At 40.8% G+C, this 22919-nt stretch overlaps 1 protein-coding gene across 22 annotated transcripts in view; it reads right to left on the reverse strand.

Annotated features, from left to right (window-relative positions):
- Positions 1-22919, reverse strand: part of LOC148224944 (uncharacterized) — a 412443-nt gene that overhangs the window by 111635 nt on the left and 277889 nt on the right. For 10 of the 22 annotated variants that reach the window (XR_015801780.1, XM_088160319.1, XM_088160312.1 and 7 more), the window contains 3 exons: positions 22425-22522; positions 12358-12412; positions 3076-4199 (listed from right to left, as the gene is read on the reverse strand). The exons of 4 other annotated variants lie outside the window; for them this stretch is intronic. Coding sequence is in view for 12 of the 18 variants with exons in the window: in XM_088160319.1 (XP_088016445.1) it covers positions 3978-4199; positions 12358-12412; positions 22425-22522 (375 nt within the window). In the remaining 6 variants the exon portion in view is untranslated. Of the gene's footprint in view, positions 1-3075; positions 4200-12357; positions 12413-20436; positions 20489-22424; positions 22523-22919 lie in introns of those variants that run through there. 8 more of the 22 variants (XR_015801783.1, XR_015801781.1, XM_088160323.1 and 5 more) reach the window with 4 other exon arrangements.

Genomic DNA, 22919 nt, shown 5'->3' on the forward strand with positions numbered 1-22919 from the left:
AAAATCAGGACATCAACTCAGGCACTTATCTGAACTTTCTAAATTACTGGAATATGCAGAGATGGTTTCACAACAGTCAACTTTGGGTTTTCTAATTTTATCTCTCAAATCAGAGATACATTTGCAAGAATTCCTCTCCCATGGTTATTTTCCAGTGGGACAGAGTCTTGTCATTTTGTGATTTATGAAGTTGTTTCTCTGTACTGGATAGGAATTTTTTTCTAATATATCTGATGTTTCTTGCCTTAAATGTCACTCTTCCTGCTCCTTGTTGGGCTTCTGTCTTTCATGTTGAATACCAGGGATTTCTGCACGGTGGTGTGCATATTCCCAGTGGCACAGGAACCACTGCAAACTCCTTCATCCTTGCCAGGCTATCTCCTACAGCAGGCAGGGGACAGGTTCTGGGTATAGTAGGGAGCTGGGTGTTTTGGGGGCAATGCACTACGAGAGAGGAATAGAGGGCATGACCAGATTTTGTACCCTGATTTTGGCAGCTGAGAGAGTATCACACACTGCCAGGGGGAAAACAGAAGTCCTTGCTGCTGACTGGTACGTTCATCAGTATCATCCTAATTCAGGAAATTCTTGCTGTTGACTCAGATTCTCAGGGTCTGGGGCTTAGGTCTTGCCTGTGTCCACACAAGGACCCTGGCTTGCCTCACCTGCTGCTTTTTACCTCAAACCAAAGAGTTGATCATGAAATTTACAGTTCACTTCTGATAAGCTGCTTAGGTACCATTTGGAAAGCAAAATAGAAGGTAATTAAACAAGTTCTTAAAACTTTTGTCATCAAAGACAGCCAAGACATTAGTGATGGTTTGTGAAGGCTCTGCCCATTGCCTCTGTTTTATCAGACCACCTGGCTGCTTTTTGTTTTCGTGTTGTGCCTCCTGGGTCTGTGCCAGCAGTGCCTTCCTGCGTTGCTCTCAGGTTCACTTATTACATCTATGCAAACAAATCCTTCACCAAACATATCCTTTTCCCAGACTTTAAAATTGTTATTTTGCTTAATTTTCAGTAATATTTTGAAATGTTTATTCCTGCTGACTCAGTAATCTACTTTTTCAGTGACCAGGAGGGGAAGGTCACATATGAATGAAACATTTTTACCTTTGTAATCTGAGGAGATATTTTTCTACTGTGTAGACATAAAGAAACAGCTTCTACTCCTGTCCTGTGTCTCCTTCCTCAGGTTCTAGAAATATGGAAACCTATTGTGTTCTAGTTAATCCAGTCTTTCTTAGATTTTTGTTTGGTTTTTTTTGTTTGTTTGCTTTTTTTGTTTGTTTGAGTTTTTTTATTTTTTGTTTTGGTTTGGGTTTTTTTTTGTTTAAGCCTGAAATGCTAAAACACCAGTTTATACACTGTGAATATTTCTGCTGATCATATTGTAGAAGACTTAGCTCTCTGAAAAAGCTCTTCACCTGCATAAAAATGCTTAGGTACATAAATGATGTCCAAGCTGGGTCTGGACACTGAAAGACCAAAAAACTCAGCTGAATTAAAAAACTCTGTCTCATGCCCTGTGCAGGGGAACCTCTATTCTTTAGGTAGGAACACTATCATGTCACAAATTGGTTGAATAATTTATAAAATAATCAGGTGAGTTTGCATATAACTTTTCACTGAGTATTATTCAATTACAGGCTTGGAAATATGTTTCATACCAATGTTTTATATATATATATATATATACACACATATGTATCTGTCAGTGAAATATTAAAAGCCTGACAACTCAGGAGGCAGAACTATAGTGATTTAAAAGGTCTTTTGTGTTTAAGTCTTTTTAATCTGATTTTTATTTACTGGTCAGTCTATTGTACATTTGAATTTTTCCTACGTGCATAGAACATTGATTGACTGTTTTAAAGACAATTGTGTTAGCAAATAAAGCCAAAGTGATGAAGAATTTTCCTATGCTTGCAATATGGCAAACCTGCTTGGCTTGGCACTGTCCAACTATACAATATTACTTCTATAATACATAGTCTTAATGAGATGTAATAAAGAGCATAATGATGTGGCCCCAGGTTCTCAAGACTACTTTTACTGCTTGACAGGCTAAGAAGGACCTCCTCTCTCTTTGTAGGCGTAGTCAGCCAGAGTTTGGGCTCCATTTGCCCTCATTATCCTGCTGGAGGCAATCAAAATTAACACCTGATGAGCTCTTGTGGGTAGGGCTGGACACTGTAAAGCTGCAGAAGGAAGGATGGCAGAGCTGTCTCAACCAAAAGCCACTGAAAGAAAGAGTGAGACACCCGCCTGTCAGCCTCCCTCTTCTCCTCTTCCCCAAGTCCATGCCTCTCTCAGCTTTTTAACTGCTTTTAAGTGTTTTCCAGAGGAATTTTTGGTAGGATAGTCTTTGTGCCATGCCTGAGTTTGAACTTCAGCACACAGTGTACTTCATGAGTGTGACCGAGCACTTGTTCAAGGGCTGTTTGGGCACAGGGACAGTGCTGGGGCCTCATTCATCACCAGCTGGGCTTTTCTGGGCTGAGCTCCATTTCCTGGGCTTGCCCTGGCCAGGTTTCCTGACACAGCTTGGGTGCCCATGAGCAGTGGTACTGGCCCACTTCAAGGCAGCACCTTGGAGCATCAAGGACAAATTTCCACTGGTGGGGACAATGGGTGATGCTGGTTTTGCTGCATCTTTTGGATGATGCTCTGTGGTGATGCAGCCCCTTGCAGGCCACTCTTCACACAGCTCTTGGGTTTGGGGTGGCAGGTCTTCAAAAACCTGTGTCAGCTCTGTCTCCTACTTTATGGTGCAGCCTTACAACATTTCTAAGAGCAAAAGCAAAGGTTTCTGTGCAGGAAGATGAATGAAGAAAGCAAAGGTTGGGGTCAGAGCATGAAACCAGCCTCAGCACAAGGGAAATGTTAGGCATAATTCCCATGGGTTTATCAGCACCTTGGAAAGATGCTTTAACAATGTCTATAGAATACCCTGAGGAATTCAGGGTTTAACTGCTGCAGCAAGAGCCTGCTTCACTAATCAGACAATTTAATTCCATTTACAGTGTAATATATATTAATAAAAAAGAAAAGAAATTAAAGATACCCGAGGGATTCTTCAGCACAGCATTATATTTTATTAAATATAACATCAAAGTTAGAAGTTACTGAGAATCAAGATAATGTGTTACACTAAATTGTGATCAAAGAAAGAGATATAATGATATAATTTTAATAATCCATAAGCACCAAAGCTGGAACACTTTTATGTATGAAGTTAGACACATACACAGCTGCATATATTAACTATGCTTGTGAACTGAGATGCACATTATAATACATGTTTCTAAAAATTGTTTCACATATATATCTACTGTCCAAACTGGTAAACAAAGCTTGGGGAAAGGTTTCAAAAGGGATCTTAAACATTTTCTACCACAAAATTTATTTAACATACCAGTGTTGCTGTGAGCAATGACCAGTTAGGTTGTTTTACATGGATGATGCATAGTCCTCTTCTGAAATGTGAGTAGCAGACATTTAAGTATAGAAATCTGAAAAAATATGATGTCACATCCTCTTGACACTAAGAGAGTATTTGGGTGGAACCAGGAAAAAAAATTACATTCTCAAATACAACACTCAGGGAAACACAAATATGTGATTTTATGCCATGATATGCAATAAGAAATAAAAAGCTATTGTAGGATGTGAAGTTGCCAGACTGGGCCAGGGGAATGGTTTACAACTTGACATATTATTTCTGCTGGGAGAAAAACCTGAGTGTAGGAGATCTGTCTGCTTTTGTAAGTTCCTGGGGCAGGTGTGTGCTCAGTGCCTTGGTGGGGTCACAGCACTGTGTCTTCTGAGAGTTCATCCCAACCAGCCCTGGGGCTTGAGGGGCTATTTTCTTTTTCTTAGGTGTCTGGAGCACCCAAAAAGGCTGCAATTCTGTCACTGATTTCTAGTTTTATACATATTTTTTGTTCTTTTCACCAAGGAACACATCATATGAATCAGCTACTCTCCATATCATGGCATTTTAAATGAATAAAGAGGTGCTTTTGTAGGTCTATGCTGCAAAACAATGCAGTGCTGCTGCATGTCAAAAACATCTGTGTGTTTTGTAAAATAGGGCTGCTGTTCATCAGGCAACACATGTGCTTCCATGTCATTCTGCTAGAATGGACCTTGGGTGGTTCAGATTGGAGAGAAGAGAGCAAAATAGGGAGTAACGCCTGAATAGGATGACAAAGAGAAATTAGAATCTCTTTAGTGTTGTAAATTAGTAAAAGGTTTTACAAAGCATTAGTACAATTACTGCTATAAATGGTTTTTTATATATATGGGCACAGTGTGGGAAGTCTGTAAGTCTGTGTGATGTGAGTGTATATAAAAATGTCAGAAATATGAATTATTTTTAAAAATTTGAGTTTCAGGGTAAAACTCTGACCTCAGTGAGTTCATTGAGTGATTAATGTCTGTAGGGCCAGCATTTTACTCCATCTGGATAATAGCACGTAAAGTTTACTGATTTAAAACTATTTGGGACACGTATTTTCTTCTAAACAGAAAGAAATTTCTACTCTCTGGTATTTTCAGAATCCGCCCTGTCCTCAGTCATTTGCATAGGACTTACTCTCTTTGCTCTTGTTCAGTAGATGCTCCATTTATATATTTTAAAACATTTCAAGAGTGACTTTATCACTGTTTCAGAATTGCAAAGTAGCTTTTTCAACTTGCCCTTTCCAGATATGGTTCTATTAATCATTAAAAGAAACTCAATATGTTCTATCAAACTAAGAGTGGGCTTATTTATGACACTGAGGTAATAAATATTTTCGTCTCTGTAAATTTTTTTCTCTCTCCTTGGTCTCCATGATGAGTTAGGGAAGTTTTGTGTTCCTGGGGGGGCAGGGGAAGCTGTTGGTGCCCGTGGCCAGGTCAGTGTTGGGCTGCAGGGTGGCTGGGGAGGAGATGGGTGGCTCACCATGGGCACATAAAGCTGCTCAGCAAGAAAAGGTCTGTGCTCATCTGTGTAACCTGTAAAATGGTACTGCCTGACAAAACAAACAAATCTATTGTCCTGACCGAGAAATTAAAGTACATTTCTTGGACAAATCAAAAAAGTGGGAAGACTTGAGCCATCATGCTGACTGAGGCCAGTAATAAAAACACTTGCATCTTGCTTGTGCAAACTCCAGCAGTGTTACAGCCCTGCAGAACTGCCTCTGCCTGCAGCTGTCTTTCCCCTTGTTTTGAGATGACTCAAATTGCTGGATGGGCTGAGCAAGGAACAAAACTCACCACTATGGGGAGTGCAGCACAGAAGAAGGGCTTGGTAGGAAACAGGGCACCCCTCCTGCTGCCCAGAGAGGAATCACAGAATCCTTTAGGCTTCAGAAGATGGTTGACCTACACTGCTAAGTCCACCACCAAACCGTGTTCCTAAATGGTACCTCCACACAACTTTTAAATACCTCCAGTGATGGTGACTCAGCCCCTTCCCTGGGGAAGCAGTTCCCACTGTAGCAGTGGGTACAATGCCCCTCTTTACAGTGTCAGGGGTTGCAGGGTCCCCATTCAGTTAAACCTCCTGCCTCCTTAGGGAAGCCTACCTGTGAAAAACCTGCTGGAATGAGGAGGAGGAAGGGACTTGGCCCGGAGAGGTCTGTTTAAGCACTGAGCACACCTTGTTTTGCATAAGCACTGACAGTGGCAGGACTGGTGTGCCACCTGCACAGCTCCAGGGTTCATGCATTCCTGCAGGGCTCCTGCCAGGGTTCATGCACTCCCCTCCCTCCCATGCATGGTGCAAATGCCCGTGTGTGCTGTGTGAACTCACAGTGAATGAATGAATGAATGAATGAATGAATGAATGAATGAATGAATGTGTGAGGTGTGCTCTGCTCTCCTACAGCCAGGCAAATCACCACCAAGCAGAGTGGGAAGCAAGCAGGGTGCCCCTTCCCAAGTCACCCCAGATGAGCTGATTCCCTGGAAGGCACAGCTGGCAGCAGCAGCATGGGGCAGCACGACCTCATCCCAGCCTCAGACAGTGGAAAGACGTCAGGTCATTTGAGAGACAGGATAGGAAGATTTCTCCTCCTAGCCTAGGTTGAAGTAAAATGTCATGATCTAACTTCAGCTTAATAATTATTTTAGCTCTTTAGTGTATGATAGAAGGGCAAAATATGGAACCTTCCTTTAGTTAACAATTTCATTCTTTCAGCTTGGTTTTCCTTTGTTCTGGCTCAGCTCAGTGACAGCCAGCAGCTCAAACCTGCTTGCACAGTAGTCCTTGCATGAACAACATGTGTTGAGGCAATCACTGTGGCTGTATTCAGCATGCTTATTCAGCTTTCTTTTAATAAATCCAGTAATAGACTTTCAGAGGCAATGAAGGGAAAGGAATAATTTGGAAACAAAGCTGTTGAAAAGAATGCAATGCACACGCCAGAGAGAAGAATGTGATTTTAGAGGTCTCTGCAGCTGTTTTATTTCTCTAGAGGATTTTAATCAACCTGATTACACATGGAAGCAAAGGGATTTTAAAAACAGTATGGTGATAATCAGTAGAGAAAACAAAGGGGCGTTTTCCCTTTCTTGTACAACTCACTTTTGTTTTCTCCCTTTCATGTCATTTTAAAAGTAAAAATCTCTTATTAGCTCATTTTAATTAAAAATATCCATGCTAGGGTTTTCCTAGAGAAGCAATTTCAGTCTGTCCACTAGATCATTTAATCAAAGATATCCTAAATACTTTCAAGATTGCTGTGACTGCACCAATCTGACTGCCACCAGCATAATGGCTTTCCCAGTGGTTTGGAAAAAAAATGTGTAATTGGACATGAGCCCATCCTTTCAAGTGGGATTAGCTGCTCTGCTTCAGTCTTCCCCTAAATTTCAGGGTCTGATGTTCTTTTCTTGTTCCTTCTGTACTTAACTGCTGCAAAGCAACCCTCCAGTGCCATCTTTAGAGTTGAGCTGTACAGGCACAGCCAAGGGAAGGAGTGTGGAATTGCACTCTTGCAAAAGGCCATATTCTGTGTTACTAGGAGCAATTGGTATCTGGCTAAAACTGGGGGAGACCCTACACCATTCATCACAAAGGAGAACTCTATGTGTGTAGTGGGAATTTGCCACTTGTCACTCCTAAAGGCTTTTGGATGGATTTTTCCAACAACTCCTCCTACCCTGCACCCCAGTGGTGTGCATATCAGGACCCTTAAGCAAAGCACCATGTCTTGGGATGTTATTAAAAGTATGTATTCTATCATCATATGTTGAAACCAGGTGGGGCAGTGTTCTTAATCTTTTCCGTGACCCATCCTTCCTCCAGGGAGGATAGCCTCTGTTAATGGCCCATTGAGTCCCACTGCATGGCTGATTAAAATTACATCATCCCATTGGGAGATGCTCCAGCCAGGGGGAGGAACCAGACATTTCCTACCTAGATAAAATCTGAGATTCAGAACATCAGGGCAGCCTTTTTCCACTGGATTCCCAGAGGAAAACCAGACCCTTCTAGATCATTATGGACCTTTGGAGGAAAGCTGCACTTTTCTACAGTACCACTGCTCCAACAGAACCACGTCTGTCACTGCAGGAGGACTGCAGCCACCATTTAATAGGACTGCTACCAACACCCTGACTGCCTTTCTTAACAAACACCTGTCTTTTCAATCCACAGCACAGACACTGAGTGGCTTCCCCAGGGTCACCAAGGATCAAAGGGCTTCAGGCACACCCCTGTGAGCAAACACGTGAGACTGTATGTTCTGCCTTGCTCTCTGCCTCCTTTTATAGATTACAGAGTATTTGGTGCCTTCTGTCCAGAACCCAGAGCTGTCCCTGTACACACTGGTTTTCCTCCTTTTAGGTGTCAGATGGAGAAATTTAGGTCAACATTTAGCTTTGTCTTTTCTGTCAATAAAAATGATTCCCTAAATAGTTTTTCAATCCTCCCCCAGTGTCAAAACTTTTCAGAGCCTGACTTTTAGTTGACTGCTGTTTGGAAAGTTATTCAAGTGTTTATATTGCCAAAAGCAAAAGAGGTCCAAAAGATGAATCCTAACCATATCAGCACAAAGACCACAGGTGCACTGTTCCCCTTCTCCCAGCCCTGTTCCACGTCCAGGTCAGCAGCAGCAGATGTGACAGCACCAAAGCACCTAAGTCCTGACCAGCTTCCAGGACAAAGCAGTGCCCAAGGGATGCTTTAGCTGGTCAGAGATGATTTCACACATGAAGATATCCGTTTCCATAACGGCTGATGTGGGTTTGATGCCTGCTGTGGAAAACTTTCATTTTAAGGCATTTCCAGATCAGTTTGTTGGGCTCATGTTATATTAGGTGACAGCTCAGGAAACAAAGACAGATCAGGCAGAATTGAAGGTGACAGGTGCTTCTGTTGGGGTGATTGAGTGAAATGTCCTTGGTGTCAAGAGGACAGTGGGGGAGGCTTCAAAAGAAAGAACAAAACCACTGAATGTCTCCTCATCAAATTTCTCAGGATTTAAAAGGACACGTGAAGACTGCCTAAGACTTGCTTGGTCCTGCTGGTGCAGGGGGTGGATATCACCAACAAACAAAATTATTTAGAAGGAACATTTACTCCCAAAAAGAGCTGGCTTTGGTATAAGTGAATATAGAAATAATTTCCAGGTAATTCTTGCAGGAATTAACTAACTGTAATCATGCTGTGCAGGAACTGGAAGAGCCCTGCTCCCTGTGTCCAGACAACATGTAAGAAGTACAATTAAAGTGTGGTTAAACAGAGATGTGAAACTGTGATAGAGATCTTGAATGTTTAAATGCAAGAGGGCATAAGCCAAAATACCATATGAAATGAGAAACAGAAAGGTGATTCTCAAGGTGGTGTGAGAAGAGGCATCAGGAGAAAAACATGCATGATGTAGGAAATCAAGAAGGTAATAGTCATATTATCCCAGAGGAGCATTTCACAGGGGTCATGTACAAGAGTGGGTGTATAAATGGGCAGCTTCAAAGCAATGTACCATTTGCCATTTTAAGCTGTAACACAGCTGAAGACCTGCTGCCTCAGATCCCTGCCATGGAAAGAGAAACACGCCTGAAGGCAGGGACTAAAGGAGGAGCCAGCCTGGCTCTGGGAATTAATATACCAAGCAGCAGATGTGTGACTAGGTGTGTGCTTTGTTTTGTGAAAAATGAAGCAAAACTGGAACACTTTCCTTATGCATCTTTGCAAAAAGTTCAAAAGAAAAAGAGATAAAGCATTTACTATCAAAGGGAAGATGAGATAATTTTGGCAAGACAGCTGATATGAAACTTTACTCTTAGCTTTACAGTGATAACCCCAGTCTGGAAAGCTACTTGAAAAAAAGGCAAGAGTCCAGTTCTCCTTCGATAGTCTCTGTTTTCTCTTTCTGCTGTTTTCATACCTGATATACTTAATGAGAAAATGTCAAAAATTTCTCATAGTAAAGACAGTGAATGTGTTGATACCTCCATGAATAATAGCATAGTTCATATTAAATATGAAAATTAATATCTGGAAGCAAACGAAAATCTTTAAAGAAAAGATTGAAAACATGTTTCATCTTCTAGGGTTTTAATATTTGCATGTTGAAAATACTGCAGTCTTTCATTGTGAAGACTAAGAGGACACCCCTACTGTCTTCCAAAATCTTGTTTGCACCAAGATTCTCCTAGGAAGTCCTGGGAGAAAGAGGATTTGAAGGACACAGTGCTTTGTCCCTTGAGTATGTGCTCAACTATGGATATTTTTTTTTTTTTTGGAGCTGTCTACATCTTTCCCAACAATGATGTTTCATACTTGACAGAAGTGGTAGCACTCCCAGTCATCTGCATGCAATTCTGGGCAGCTTAATTAATTAAGTGCTTATCTTAATGTGCCACGGGAAAAAAACCCAAAAGTTTTCTTAGTGAAAATTGATATAATGTGCTGACAGAATGTTAAAATACAATTGGTAATTAGTGTGCATTGAGAGTTAAATATATAAAGCAAAAGTCAGAATTTGGGAAAGGATTTGAGCTGCACAGTAACAGAAGAGAACAATTTTTCTTTCTCTGATGTCTCTTATAAGATGAATTTTCTATTAGCTGTTTTCTTTGAGGATTTGAAATCTTCCATGGAGGGTTGGCATCTGGAAATTGTCCCTTTCCATCTGGTTGCTGATCCCAAGTCTTGAAAGATTTAGATGCATTTGGCTATTTCCCTTGTGTGAATGGCTCCAATGAGTTTTTCCTCAGAGTTTTTCTTACTACCAATGGGATGAATTTATTTAATTTACTGTAATATAAGAAAACAGAGAGATACCAGAAAAGCAGCTGGAGTTTAAATTAGCAAGGGAGGTGAAGGACAAGAAGAAGGGCTTTTATAACAGAATTGAAAAAGGAAAACTAAAGAAATTTTGAGCCTGCTGCTAAGAACAGCTAGAGATTGAGGGACAAAGGACATGGAAAAGGTGGAGGCAGTCAGTGCCTTTTTGTCGTTTTTGCTGTGCAAGGCTGCCTTCAGACTCTCCTGCTCTTGAGGCTGGTTGCACTCTCCTCTGCCAATACCCAGAGGAGAGGAAGACAGAGTAAGAGAGCACTCAAGCAAGTTGGGCACATAGAAGCCAGATGGTCCAGATGGGATGGACGTCTCTAGGAGCCCCAGAGGAATGGGCCAAGAGCACACGTGGCTGCTCCATGGCAGCTTTGCAAGGCCATGCCCAAGTTTATGGAGCGAGTCCTCCTGGGGGTCCTGTCCCGGTGCCTGAATGTCAAAAGGCTGATTGGGAGCAGCCTGCTGGAGCTACCAGCAGCATACTGTGCCTGGTGAAACTGATGCCTTCCCTGGTGAGACAGATGACTCACAGGGAGCAGAGAGAGGTGGATGATGTATATTTTGGCTTCAGCAAAGCCTTCGGTTTCCCACAGTATCTTGATAGCCAAGCTGGTGAGATATGTTTGGCTAAGTGGACAATAAGGTGAATGGATAATTGCCTGGACTGTGTTATCCTAAAGGATTTTAATAAATAGTACAATGTCCCTCTTGTTGATGGTCACTGTGATAGTCCTCAAGGATTCATATTTGGGACAGGACCTGTTTGTCTTTAAATTACCTGGATGATAGCACAGTGTGCACCACTCAGAAAATTCACAGCTGATGCCAAGTTCTGTAGAGGGAGATCTAGAGGGAGATCTTGCTAGACTGGAGCAACGTATTGATTGGACCCTCATGAAGTTCAGCAAAGGGAACTGCAAAATCCTGAATCTGGGAAAGGAGAATCCCTGCAACCATCTGGGCCAGGGACTAAGTGATTAGCAGGCAACCTTGCAAAAAGGGAGCTATCAATTTGGTGCTACAAATTAAATATCAGTGAGCAGTGTATCCCAGTAGCCCAAAGGCAGCCAATCACATCCTGCACAGTTTTAGCAAAACCATACCCCGGGGTCCAAGGAAATGACTAGTCCTATGTGGTTGGCATTTATGAGGTCGTGCTGAAAGTTCTCCATCCAGTTTTGGGCTGCCCGCTACAAGAAAAATATGGACCTTCTGGGGCAAGTTCACCTTCAATCCCCAAGATATTAATGGGGCTGGAGTACACAATATAAAGGAAAGACCACGGGGACTGTTTTATTTTTCAGCAGAGGACAAGGCAGAGGGGAGAGTATATTGCTGTCCACAACGATTTAATGGGAGGATGTAGAGAAGACAGACCTGAACTCTGCTCATAGGGGTGCAGTGAAAAGAGGCAACAGACAGAAATAAGGATAAGGAAAATTATAAAAAAATTGTAGGGAAAAAATCTTCAGTGTGAGGAAGGTCAAACAATGACACAAATGCCTATGGTGATTGTGGTGTCTCCATCCTAGGAAACAAACTCAACAGGAGGCAACTTAGGCAATCTGCTCTTGCTGGTCCTACTTTTAGTGGGAAGTGGACTGGAGACTCCCAGAGTTCTCTTCAAACCTGGAATACTCTGGCAATGTTAATCCTATAATAGCAACACTGTGTGAAACTGGAAGATATTTAATTAGAGACCATGATAAAAGCAACTGTTTTGGTTAGCCAGTCTAGGTGTGGAGATGTTGAAAACATTTGAGATGCAAGGGTAGACACAAGAGCACGTTGGGATTTGATGTGGTGAGCCAGTCATGGAAGAGGTGGAGGAAGGAACTGATGCAGGGACCAAACATAATGACTGTGAAGCTATTAAGAGCCTTATGGAAATTCCTGACTCATTGCATAGTAAATGCTGTTCATATCAAATTACAAGTGAGAAATGTGAGAGAGATCAGCATTTCATGGTTGATAGCTGTTTCCAGAGTGAGCTAGACTAGAGTGCTACATCCAATGCTCCAGAGCTCTGAAAGCAGTTCAACCTGAGACCTCAGCAATACCTTGGAGAAAGAGCAGGTGGTTCTTTCAGCTGTTTTCCTGTACAAATAGTAGTTCCTGAAAAAAACACAAAGTGAACAATCTTAAAAGATGGCTTTTTTAGTGAAGTAAATCTTTAGAGCTGTAACTTGATGAATAATGATCTTTAAACTGACTTTGAACTAATAGATTGTGTGACTAGTTATTGTGAACTGACTGTAGTCAGTGGCTTGCTCACTATAGCTCTAGCTCAAATGTTTACCTTGTACGTCCAGTATGACACCCAGCCTGTTCTCAGTGTCCTAAATGTATGGTGCTGATCCTCATCTTCAGTGAGAGGCTCTAATTATTTAAGAAAATATATTTTCTTAAATTACAGAACAAAATAATTAATTCTGGGAATTAATTTTCATGATAAAAAGTAATATTTCAATGTATTATTAGTTATTATCTAGAAAATGGCTGGCAGCATCATGTTACAGGCTAATTTTTCCTAGCTGTGACTTGCAAAACTCTTCTTTGAGAGACACTGCTAATGCACTCTGGCCATTACCACATACCTAATAATTGCAAAGGGCATAACTACCTGAATTCATGATTTTTGTTAGTTAAATTGATATTCTCAGAATTCTGAAAGGGCCATATCAAATGGAATCCTAGAATGCTTCTCCACAAACCCATTTTTATCAGCAAGCTCACAATACTGTTTCTGTCTCTGCTGACATGTATTGATTCTAAGTTTTCACAGCAGAGATAATGACTTTGCTAATGGCAAAGTAAGTATCACAATTTACATCAGCTATAAATCATCGAGAATCTCAAGAGCATATAATCTACCATGAATGAACTAAGTCACAAATTGTGTCCCTGTTATATTTGTGTCAGTCCAGCAAACCTATATCTCTTATCTCTCCCCAGCCTACACATTTCAAAGTGCTATAGGGGAGGGAAAAAAACAAGACAACAGATAACTCTAGAAATTGATTTTCAGACATGTAACAACACATCTAAGAAAGGTCAGCAAGTAAAGTCTTTCTTCGAGTTGTTGGCAAAATAAAGTAAAATTGACACAAGCTAAAAAACAAAAAAGGATGACAGGAAATTCATCTGTCTGCCCCCTGGCTTTCAAGTACACCTGTGGCCTCATCATTTAGGAGGAAAGGCATGGAATCCAGAGAGCACCACACACATGGACAGTGCATTAAACTGGATGTTTTGTCCTTCATCACGAGCAGGTGGTTTTGCCTTCAGGAGTGGTGTGGCACTTCCCCAGCCTGCTGTGGAATAGCTCTTCATGGGCAGCCAAGGAGTTAATTTAAATGATGTTCTCTGCTCCCTGCCAGGAAGATGAGCCTTTCTGGCCAGGGCAGAGGGCAGAGTGACCTGCTGCAGCAGGGGATACAAATGCAGTCACAATTTTACATAACTACTTTAAAAAATTTAAGCTGTCATGCTTCAAGACACAAGGACTTGACTGAATGGAGGGAGCAAACCTTGGCCAGTTTTCCACTAATCTCTGTCCTGACTGCTGTGCATTTTATCCGTGTCTGACACTGACAAATGCATTGGTTGTAAAAACCTTCAGTAAAAGGAAAATATTGAGGTAGGCAAGCAAATTAACACAAAGTTTAGCCTCAAGCTGTTCTCTGCTAAATGTTTTCCTGGCATTGTTTCTGCTGGGGCAGTGCTGCTTTGGGACTCAGGACTGTCTCTGTGATGTGCTCTGCCATGTGGGCTTTTAAATAAGCAGACATCTAGTCAGACTCTGGTTTTCTCTCCCATGAGCACGAGTAGCTGTGAACACTTGTCAGGGTTTCTCTTCAGACTCAAAAGTTGTGCCTAAATTTGTCTTAGTATGTAGATTGTATCATGTCAAAGAAGTCACTTGGGCTATTGGGTAGTTTAGCTTGGGGGAAAACAGGTCAGTCTGCTGGATGGTTTATCAGGTTTGAAAAAATTAATTGCTGTCTTTTTGAGGGTTTATACAGGGCCTTGGTGGAATTGGCAATGCAAGCCTAGTTTTGCTGATCATGGAATCATAGATTGGTAAGGGACCATAAAGATCACCTGGTTCTATACCCCCTCCCCAGGGATGCCCCCACTAGGTCAGGCTGCCCAGGTTGCCCAGGTCTGGCCTCAATCAGAACCAAGCCTGACTGCATGAGATGCAAAAGAATTGACGTGAATAACATGAAGTGAGTCTACAGAACATGCAGCTGCAGTACTGCCTTTCAGCAGAGCTTGAATGGGAATGCAGAGTATTTTTAAATGTTTTGATATCTCTCTTAGGCCAGGAAAACCAAACAAGTCACCCCACCTGTGCTGCAGAAAAATTCTCAGCTAATTGTGGAGGATCCTCATTCCAGTTAGCAGGCTCTATAATGCCTACAGCTAACTCTAACCTTGACAGGAACTGAACTAAGATATTTTGCAGAATAGGTATTCACAAATAACAGTTCTATCTCTTGATCTTTGCAAATATCTCATTTTATTTTGAAGTATTTCTAATGGAAGATGGAGCTGTTAGCATAGATTGTACTTATGAAAAATTTACAAATAACAACATGGACATAAATTAAATTGAATAGTGAAATAAGTTGAATAGTGAAACAGTTGGCTAATTTTGTGCAATGTCCTTTGCTGAGACTCAGCAAAGCCATGAGAACCCCAGGTGACCCTGACTTCCTCAAAGTCATCATAAGATCCTTTGCTATTCTGAGCAGAGACCCACAAGCCAGCATCTGGAATTTTCTTAATTTATGTAATGCAGACAATTAAGCAAAAAAAAAATTTGAAGAGAGAAGTAAGCACAAAATGTATAAACTCCCTTCACATTGGACCTGTGTAGTAATTTCTTTGGTGTTGAAGACATTTCATAGGAGTTTTGTTTGTTTTTTTTTTTACTTGAACTGTGCCCATGTAAGCCTGCTGTCAAGCACAGGATTCCTGGAAACAACAATTACTAGCTAGAATGCCTTCACATTCACAACTATGTTATGTTGGAGTTTTTTGCCCTGCTGTGTATGTTCCATTTTAGAGTAATAACTCATTTTCTTTGTAGGTGAATAATATATGATCTTTAATATTTGAATAGCCCTTCACACTATAAAATAAAGTACATTTTGAAATGTTTTACTCTTAAATAATACCATAATTAGTATGTGTTTCATTACAAAGTGTCTCAAGAACCTTCCTATTCTTCTTCCTAAGGAGCATTCAATCAAATTCAGTTATTCTGGGCTGGAACATGAGAACTACTGTGATAAGTTTATGATGCAGAGTGCTTGCTGTGGAATGGGAGCATCCTAGCTACATGGAAAGCCATAGAGAATTAAATAGAACTGGACTCTTCATAAAATATTTTTCATCGATGAAACACTGTACAGAAGTTTCTCCTTTCTTCTATGAGCATGAGAACTAAAACTCTTTTATTTTCTTTTTCTCCCGCAAGATTGTTTTAGGTAGAGGCTGTATTTCAGAAAAAAATTTTCAAAAATAAAATAAATAAGGTTTTTTGATAGTTGCCACCTTTTTTCTGTTTCATCTTCAAAATCAAATATTTTGCTTTGGGCCTTTACCCAAAGATTGCTATGATAAATAATAGATGTTATGCTATTTGTAAAATGTTATTTTTATATTCTTTCTATTTCAGCAAATCCTGCCCTTTTCTAATATTAAGAAATTTCTATGGTTGGTATCTAAAAATATTTTTCAGCATAAGAAAAATGATCTTCACTTTCCTTTACTCATTTGTTCTGGACTGAACTTTATGGGTACATTTCAGCTGAAAAGGAATTAATACCATGATTGGGACTCCCCTGATATCACTGCAAAGAACTGTGGGTGGAAGGAGGGAAGACAAGAAAGGCATGATTGCCTCTCTATAAATAGAATATTCTCTGCACATCACCGATTCTGCACAGATGTCTGTCAATGACATAGATGCTACTTCAGAAATTGCTTAAACAGCTGCATTCCAGGCAGAGAGGAGACAATTAACAAATGGATTTGGGTTGCAGAAACATTTCTTTTGGTGACAGATGTTTGGATACCATCTTACTTTTTTATTTATGGAATAAATGCTCTTAATCTGATTTCCTTCTATTATTTGCCAGAAGAACATAAGTAATTATTTTCTAGGTGAATGTGTTTATATCACAATCTGAGTGTCAATAATTTATTATTTTACTAGGAAAAAAATAGATGCCTTTGAAGTACTGTTTGACTAACCACAGATCTTTCCTCTGGGCAAAGGACATGCACAATATTTGATGAGGGAATACATAAAATCTGAAAGAGAGGGGCTACTTTCCAAGAAGAGGACAAACTTCTCAGGGAGAGCTTTTTAGGAGAGTGTGGGCCCACGCCTTACAAATGTCCTCTATGGAGATGTACACTCAACTTTTTAAGTTTCCAAACTCAAAGCAAATTTCCTTCTGGAAATTCACTGGTAAATGAACAAGTCCTAGATTGTTATATAAACACTTTTTGCCTGGAAAACAATTCTTTACATAATAATAGACTGCTGGATAGCCTGGGGGAACATGAGACAAATTCAATATCCAGGATTATGCAGTCAGATTAGGTAACATACTTGTACCTCCTTGTCTTAAAACTATGCATTCTTAATAATTCCCTGGATAACTTTCTGATTTTGGTTACAAGTGCCACCATATCCTGTTTAAATTAAGTTGCTTAGAAATACCATGGATAAGGGCTTACCTTGCTTGGTAGTTCCCTCTCGTGTCAGTGACTGAAACAAACCTGAAGGACTCCTAGGGGGACTAGGACTGCACTACCTATTTTTGCAGCTATTTAAAAAATATTTTAAATATTTTCCTTTTTTTCCTTGCTTTGCTAAATAATCTGCGTAGCTGTTCCAGATCATCTGGAGTTAACAGAGGGCTGGGGTGAAGGAGACAATGCAAGGGGAACTGGAAATGCATTTCAGGGAGTGTGGGGAGTGAGAAAAGTGCAATGGGAAGGAACTGGCTGCTGTGATTTAAAGCATGTGGTACGTGTTAGCATGGAGCAAAATACATGCAGGGAGCTAATGGAGCTGGTGTAGTCTCTCAGAGGAGATAATTTAGGTATGCTGGATATCTTAACTACCTTTTTTAAAGCCTGGAATAATTTGGTTCTAATTTCTGAGCAGGGATTTGCAGCCCACACAGCAGTAAGTCTTGATAATTATTAATTATATGTTTTCCTTCTGTTCTCTATGACCTTGTTTGTAAAGGCTGTGTGGTAAAGCTAGAATATTAAGAGGTTTACGGGGCTCTGGCATGCCACCTAGCTGGAAAAGAGGAAAATATTTAAAGAAAAATGGATAAGAGAAAGTATAACCTTGAGCTTTTACCCTTTCAGAAGGCACTGAAATGCAGAGAGCACTCATCCAGCACACACGGCCACTGAAGGAGTGAAGAGGTGATTTCCTGGTTTAGTACAATTAAAATTCACACACACTCTCTTTCAGTCTGATCTGAAATGGCATCAGGCAGCAAAGGCATATGGCAAACTACCCATAGAGGAAATTCTAGTTCGAAAACCTGCCTTAGCTTTATCCCAGCAGAGATCCAGACACCACGGCTTTGGCTCAAACATTACAGTGGAAAAGAAAGAAAGGAAAAAGGAAAGAATCAACTGCCATGGGGAACACAAATTAAACCTGAAGAGGAGAAACTTTGGTATGAAAGTTTCTATTTCATTACCTTGTAAGAAGCTGCACTACCCTCCTACTACAAGATCACTGTGTTCCTTTCCAAATGTGGATATTAGTCTAAAAATCCAGCCTTCTGTAAATGTGAACACTTATGTTGCTTTTCATGTTGTACCTACTTAAAGAAATGCTGCCCTCTGATCTTTCTCCAGTTGCCTGATTCTCCCCAAAATATTTTTTCCCACTAGAAATAATGAAGCAACCTGACTTGCAATAGAGAACAATGTTCTGGAAACCATGAAAGCAGCTTGTTTGCCACAGTTACAAAGAAAAAGTATAATTGGGCCTGGATTTCAAGATTCTGAGAAGATACATATTGCTTTTGACTCCTCTGAAAAATAAATTGGCCTTCAATCCTTGACACGCTCAGAAGAAAACATTTCCTTACTAGTTCTGTCACGGTTTTCTTCCACAGGTTTGGAACATAATGTCATTCTGTGCATGGCAGCTTGTATGGCAAGTGAATTATTGTGTTGGTGTTGGGAAGAGACACTGAAAAGTTCAGATACTATAAAACCAGTGTCCACCCACACTTTACTTCTAACATTATCGCACAACACAAGCACAGAATATCTCAAATTAAGTTAGAAATCTCAAACCTTTTATCTCCTGCCCTTTTGACTAACAATGTAATGTGTTTCTCAGTTCTTTAAATTGCAGAAAGTGGTCTCACTAGAGTAGCAAACTTCTGTGATAAAGATTTATGCGCAATTATGACTAGTAAGAGAGGAAAAAAAAAGGCAGTTTTATGAAAGCATAAATGCCTGCTGCAAAAGGTAGATTGGGCTGGGAAAGTTAGGGCAATAATAGAACACCCTTTCTTGCCTGAGTAATATTTTGAAACACATCACTGTTTGCAGTGTGATGAGTGCTGCAAAGAGGTCTCGGCTGGCTCTCAGAGCTGCTTGGAAAATGGAAGAAATTATGAATTCTTTTGTCATCTTCCTTTGTCTTTGTCCTCTTCACATTTGCTTTATCTCTCATCTGTGTCTTTTTGGTGAATCTCTAGATGCATTCACACTGAGATAAAGAAGTGTCTTTGCTGACTGGGCTCTCTAGTGAATATGGAAGCAATGTGTTACAAGACAGCAGAGGCTCAGCTCCTCCTGGTGAGGACTAGAAGCTGAAAGCTGGTTAACAGAACTCCCAACATTTAGATTAAGTGTTGCCAAAATTTGCTGTCTGAGAAAGACTTGGAATAGATTGCACCTGGGCCACTAATTTTATTTCACAAATAAAGTAGCTGGCTAATGTGAGATAATAAAGGTTGGGTAAAAATAGGAAAAGAAGAGACCATTGCTGTGCCTGCCTGCTGCCAGTCAGCTGGGAGCCATCAACCCTAAATACAGCTCCTGCAGCTTGTGAGCACATTGAGGGCTAGAGCAGAAGCACAGGAGGAGAATTTGGTGCCAAGGAAAAGCAACAGAGTCCTGAAATTATCTTAAGTGCCACCAATGGTTTGGCTCTCAGTCCTCAGGAGAGCAGCAATAATTAATGGACTTCTGTGGATGGGCTTTAGAGAGTTGGAAATCCCTGGGAGAGCCATTCTCCAGGCAGAAAAACTCAGTCTGCAGCACACAATCAGGCCTGATTGTATTTCCAGATGAGTTCCAATGGGGACTGCAGACACACAGCTGCTTTCCCCTTTGTGGTGCTTTGTAGGAACAGAGACCACCTGGAGCATCAGTTCTACTCTTCCACTGCTTTATTTTTAGGGCCAGTCATCACTCCTTTCCTTAACAGCTGCTCAGAAGTCTCAAGTGATTCACATTTTCTTGTCTTGCTCTCTATTTAGTTACATCAAAATTGAGAAGCCCGGGTGCAGCTTAGGCAAAAACAAAGTAATTAATACACCATTACTTTATATGCAACCCCTGCACCCAATGTTACACTTCCAATTACATATTCTTATAAAGCACATAATTACTAGAAAAGTTAGCATGTTATATAAACAAAGCAGCTGGCCCAGAGGAAGATTTACCCTGTTGTCATTTGTTATCATGGGGATTTTGCTCCATTAAATTGAGCACGCAGTGAGAGAAAATGACCACATCAGTGAACAAAAATTCCTCAGCAAAGGAAAAACACCAATAGATACAGCATACAGCAACTCCTCTACACTGTGCACACTTCTGGCTGTAGTCACCTGGAATTAGATGGATTTTGAACATTGTGCCCCAGGTTATTACATCTCCAGTGTATGTCAGGAATATTACTGGTGCTTTAAATCTTGGGCTTTGTATGGCAATATTTTACAGAATCACATACCTGTCACCTGACAGTATAAGACAGAGTTAAGGATAATAAGATCTTTTCTTAATGTTCTCTTCAGGTCCTAAAACTTTAGTGATTTTTTTTTTTTTTACTAAAATTAATATGTTACTTTTTTTGGTAGTATTCAAGTGCCTATAAAGACAGCTGTCCACAGCAGTCATCTGCAGCAGAAGAATAAGGGTTATTCAGCTTTAATGTGTGATTCAGCCATGAGAAATTGGGTGTCTTTAACCAAGTTGATGCCAATGAAAATCTACTTTTAAAATAAGCCATTTACATCAGTGAAGAAAGATGGCAGTGTAGTGAGAATATATTGTCTGGCACAACCAGACCCTATTAGGTCTGGCTATAGCCTTGCAATGGTATTATGAGCAAGACAGCTAATCACTCAGTGCCTCTGTTCCTCAGCTCTATAATAAAGGTGATAATTCTTTGCCAGGCTATTCCTTTTTTCTTGTCTCTTCAAGGCACCAAGTAGGATCTTCCTATAGGGTATTATTTTTATATCAGTAGTACCTTCAAATATGAAATGTAGGCTAAAGCATCTGGTTTGGTTGTTCTCACTAGAATAAAATCAAGGCTATTTTAGGTTTAGCAAGGGCTTCATCACAGAATACAGCTGCTAAATGAACCATCCATTTAGAATTACTTTTGAAGTAATATACATCAGGTTTCAAATAATTCCAACTTTTGAATGAACTGTGATGGAATGTTGTTAATGAAGGGTAAAATCTTCAAGTTTTACCTTTGTAAGGTTTCTTGCCCGGTTAGAATGTTTTAGCCTACGGCCCCTGCTGCATTAATTTTGGATATGTAAAGCATGGAGGGTGCTGGGGTTTTTTTGGGTCAGGCAGACTCATGGCACATCATGCCAAAAGCAGTGGAGGAGAGGAGAGAGGCTTTCACACCTGGAGGGGTCCTGGACACTTACATGGACACAGACAGGGCCTGTGGTTCTTTCAGCCAGAGGGATGGGCAGGATGGATATTCAGTTCCCAACTCTACTAACGAGCTTTTATTAAGCCAGAAATGTTTTTTAGCTTTGGAAATCTTTTTACTTTGGCCTGGCTGTTTGTGTATCAACTTGGAAGATTAAAAAAATTTCAGACTATGCTTGTAAGGCTTGAATCACCATGTTGTCCTGGACCTTAACCTTTTTTTCTTGCAGCTAATAAACGAAGACCTTTCTGTTCTCCATAGAACCACAAGCATGTTTTTTGAGGCAGCACATTGCTTCTTTTTCTTTTCTGCCCCTGCAGTTGTTTTGTAGAAGACAAGATGCTTTGCAGGGAGCTACAGAGGGATATTTTCTTCCTAGATGCGGCTTTAATCTGCACAATCCAAGTAACAAATGTCATGTTTTGTATAATTGCGGGGAAGTGGATGTAACTAAAGATCAATACCAAGAATTGAACCATTTTCCCCATTTGCAAATTATCAATAAAAGGCCTGGGGTTTAATGATTTGTCTCTTGTTCCAAACTAATCAATCAGAGAAGAAACTCTTAATTAGTTGCAGCATATTCACTGAGCAGGTATGGATGCTGATGGCTGGAAACTTTACAGACAGAGTGAGGCGAGTCCAAGAGCCTTCAGGAGCATCAAGTAACAGCTGTGGCAGGACCTGGCCACGGGGAAAACGCCAGCCAGATGAATTTTACATCCTGCCTGCAAGGCTGTGTGCCTGGGGCAGTGGCCTGGCCTCACCACAAGTCACAGTGTCAGAGAACTTGTCAGTGCTTTCTGGTAGAGAGTAGAGCAGAGAACAGCATCCCTGCTCTCCCAGTACTTGCCTGGGGACTTAATTATTGTGTTACCATCAGACTACCTTTTGCATGTGCCTTCCGACCTAATTATCCTGATTTTCCTTGCTGCATGGGATTTGATATGCCCAGTAAATTGGGGGACACCTGTCCCAGAGCCTTCCCATGGGATCTGCATGCCCCTTAAGAAGCAGTTTGGTTTCCCCTGGAAAGCTCATGATGCACAAGAGTATCTAAAATATGTACCTCTGCCTCTTTTCATTTTAAATGCTAGCAGCACTTTAACATAAATGTATGAGTCCATTCAGTTTATATTTGCTCTAAAAACGCCTTACAGATCAATCCTTATAGGGGACTCTGGTGGGAATCCATCTTCTGCCTCACTGTCCATCTTCTGCCTCTCTTCAGGTCCATTCAAGCCAGATAGAAATACCTAGGAACATACAAATCTTTATGTATGTGACTTTTCATCAAATGGTAGCTCTCCTCTTTGAATGTGGCTCTTCCTCACCATACAGTAGATCTAGGGTTCATGATATTTGTGAGGTTTGAAAGCCCCCAAGAGCTGTATTTCAGGACTGGAGACATCCCACATGGTATTAGGCAGCTATGGGCTGGTTGCTGGTACCTTGTTCCTCAGCCTCAACTGAGTATGGGCCCTTGGAACTGGGGGGGACCACAAGGGCTGTGTAGCAGAGCTGAGGCTTTCAGTGCAGGATCCTTCCTGACTGATAAGGATTGTCACTTCTGTGCAAGTTCCCTTTAAGCATCTTTTTAGCATTGCCCTGGGTTTTAAAAGGTTTTAAGGTTATTCACATGACCAAGATCAA

This window comes from Sturnus vulgaris, chromosome 2 (assembly GCF_052056855.1).
Source record: "Sturnus vulgaris isolate bStuVul1 chromosome 2, bStuVul1.hap1, whole genome shotgun sequence".
In the NCBI taxonomy this organism is placed as follows: Eukaryota; Metazoa; Chordata; class Aves; order Passeriformes; family Sturnidae; genus Sturnus; species Sturnus vulgaris.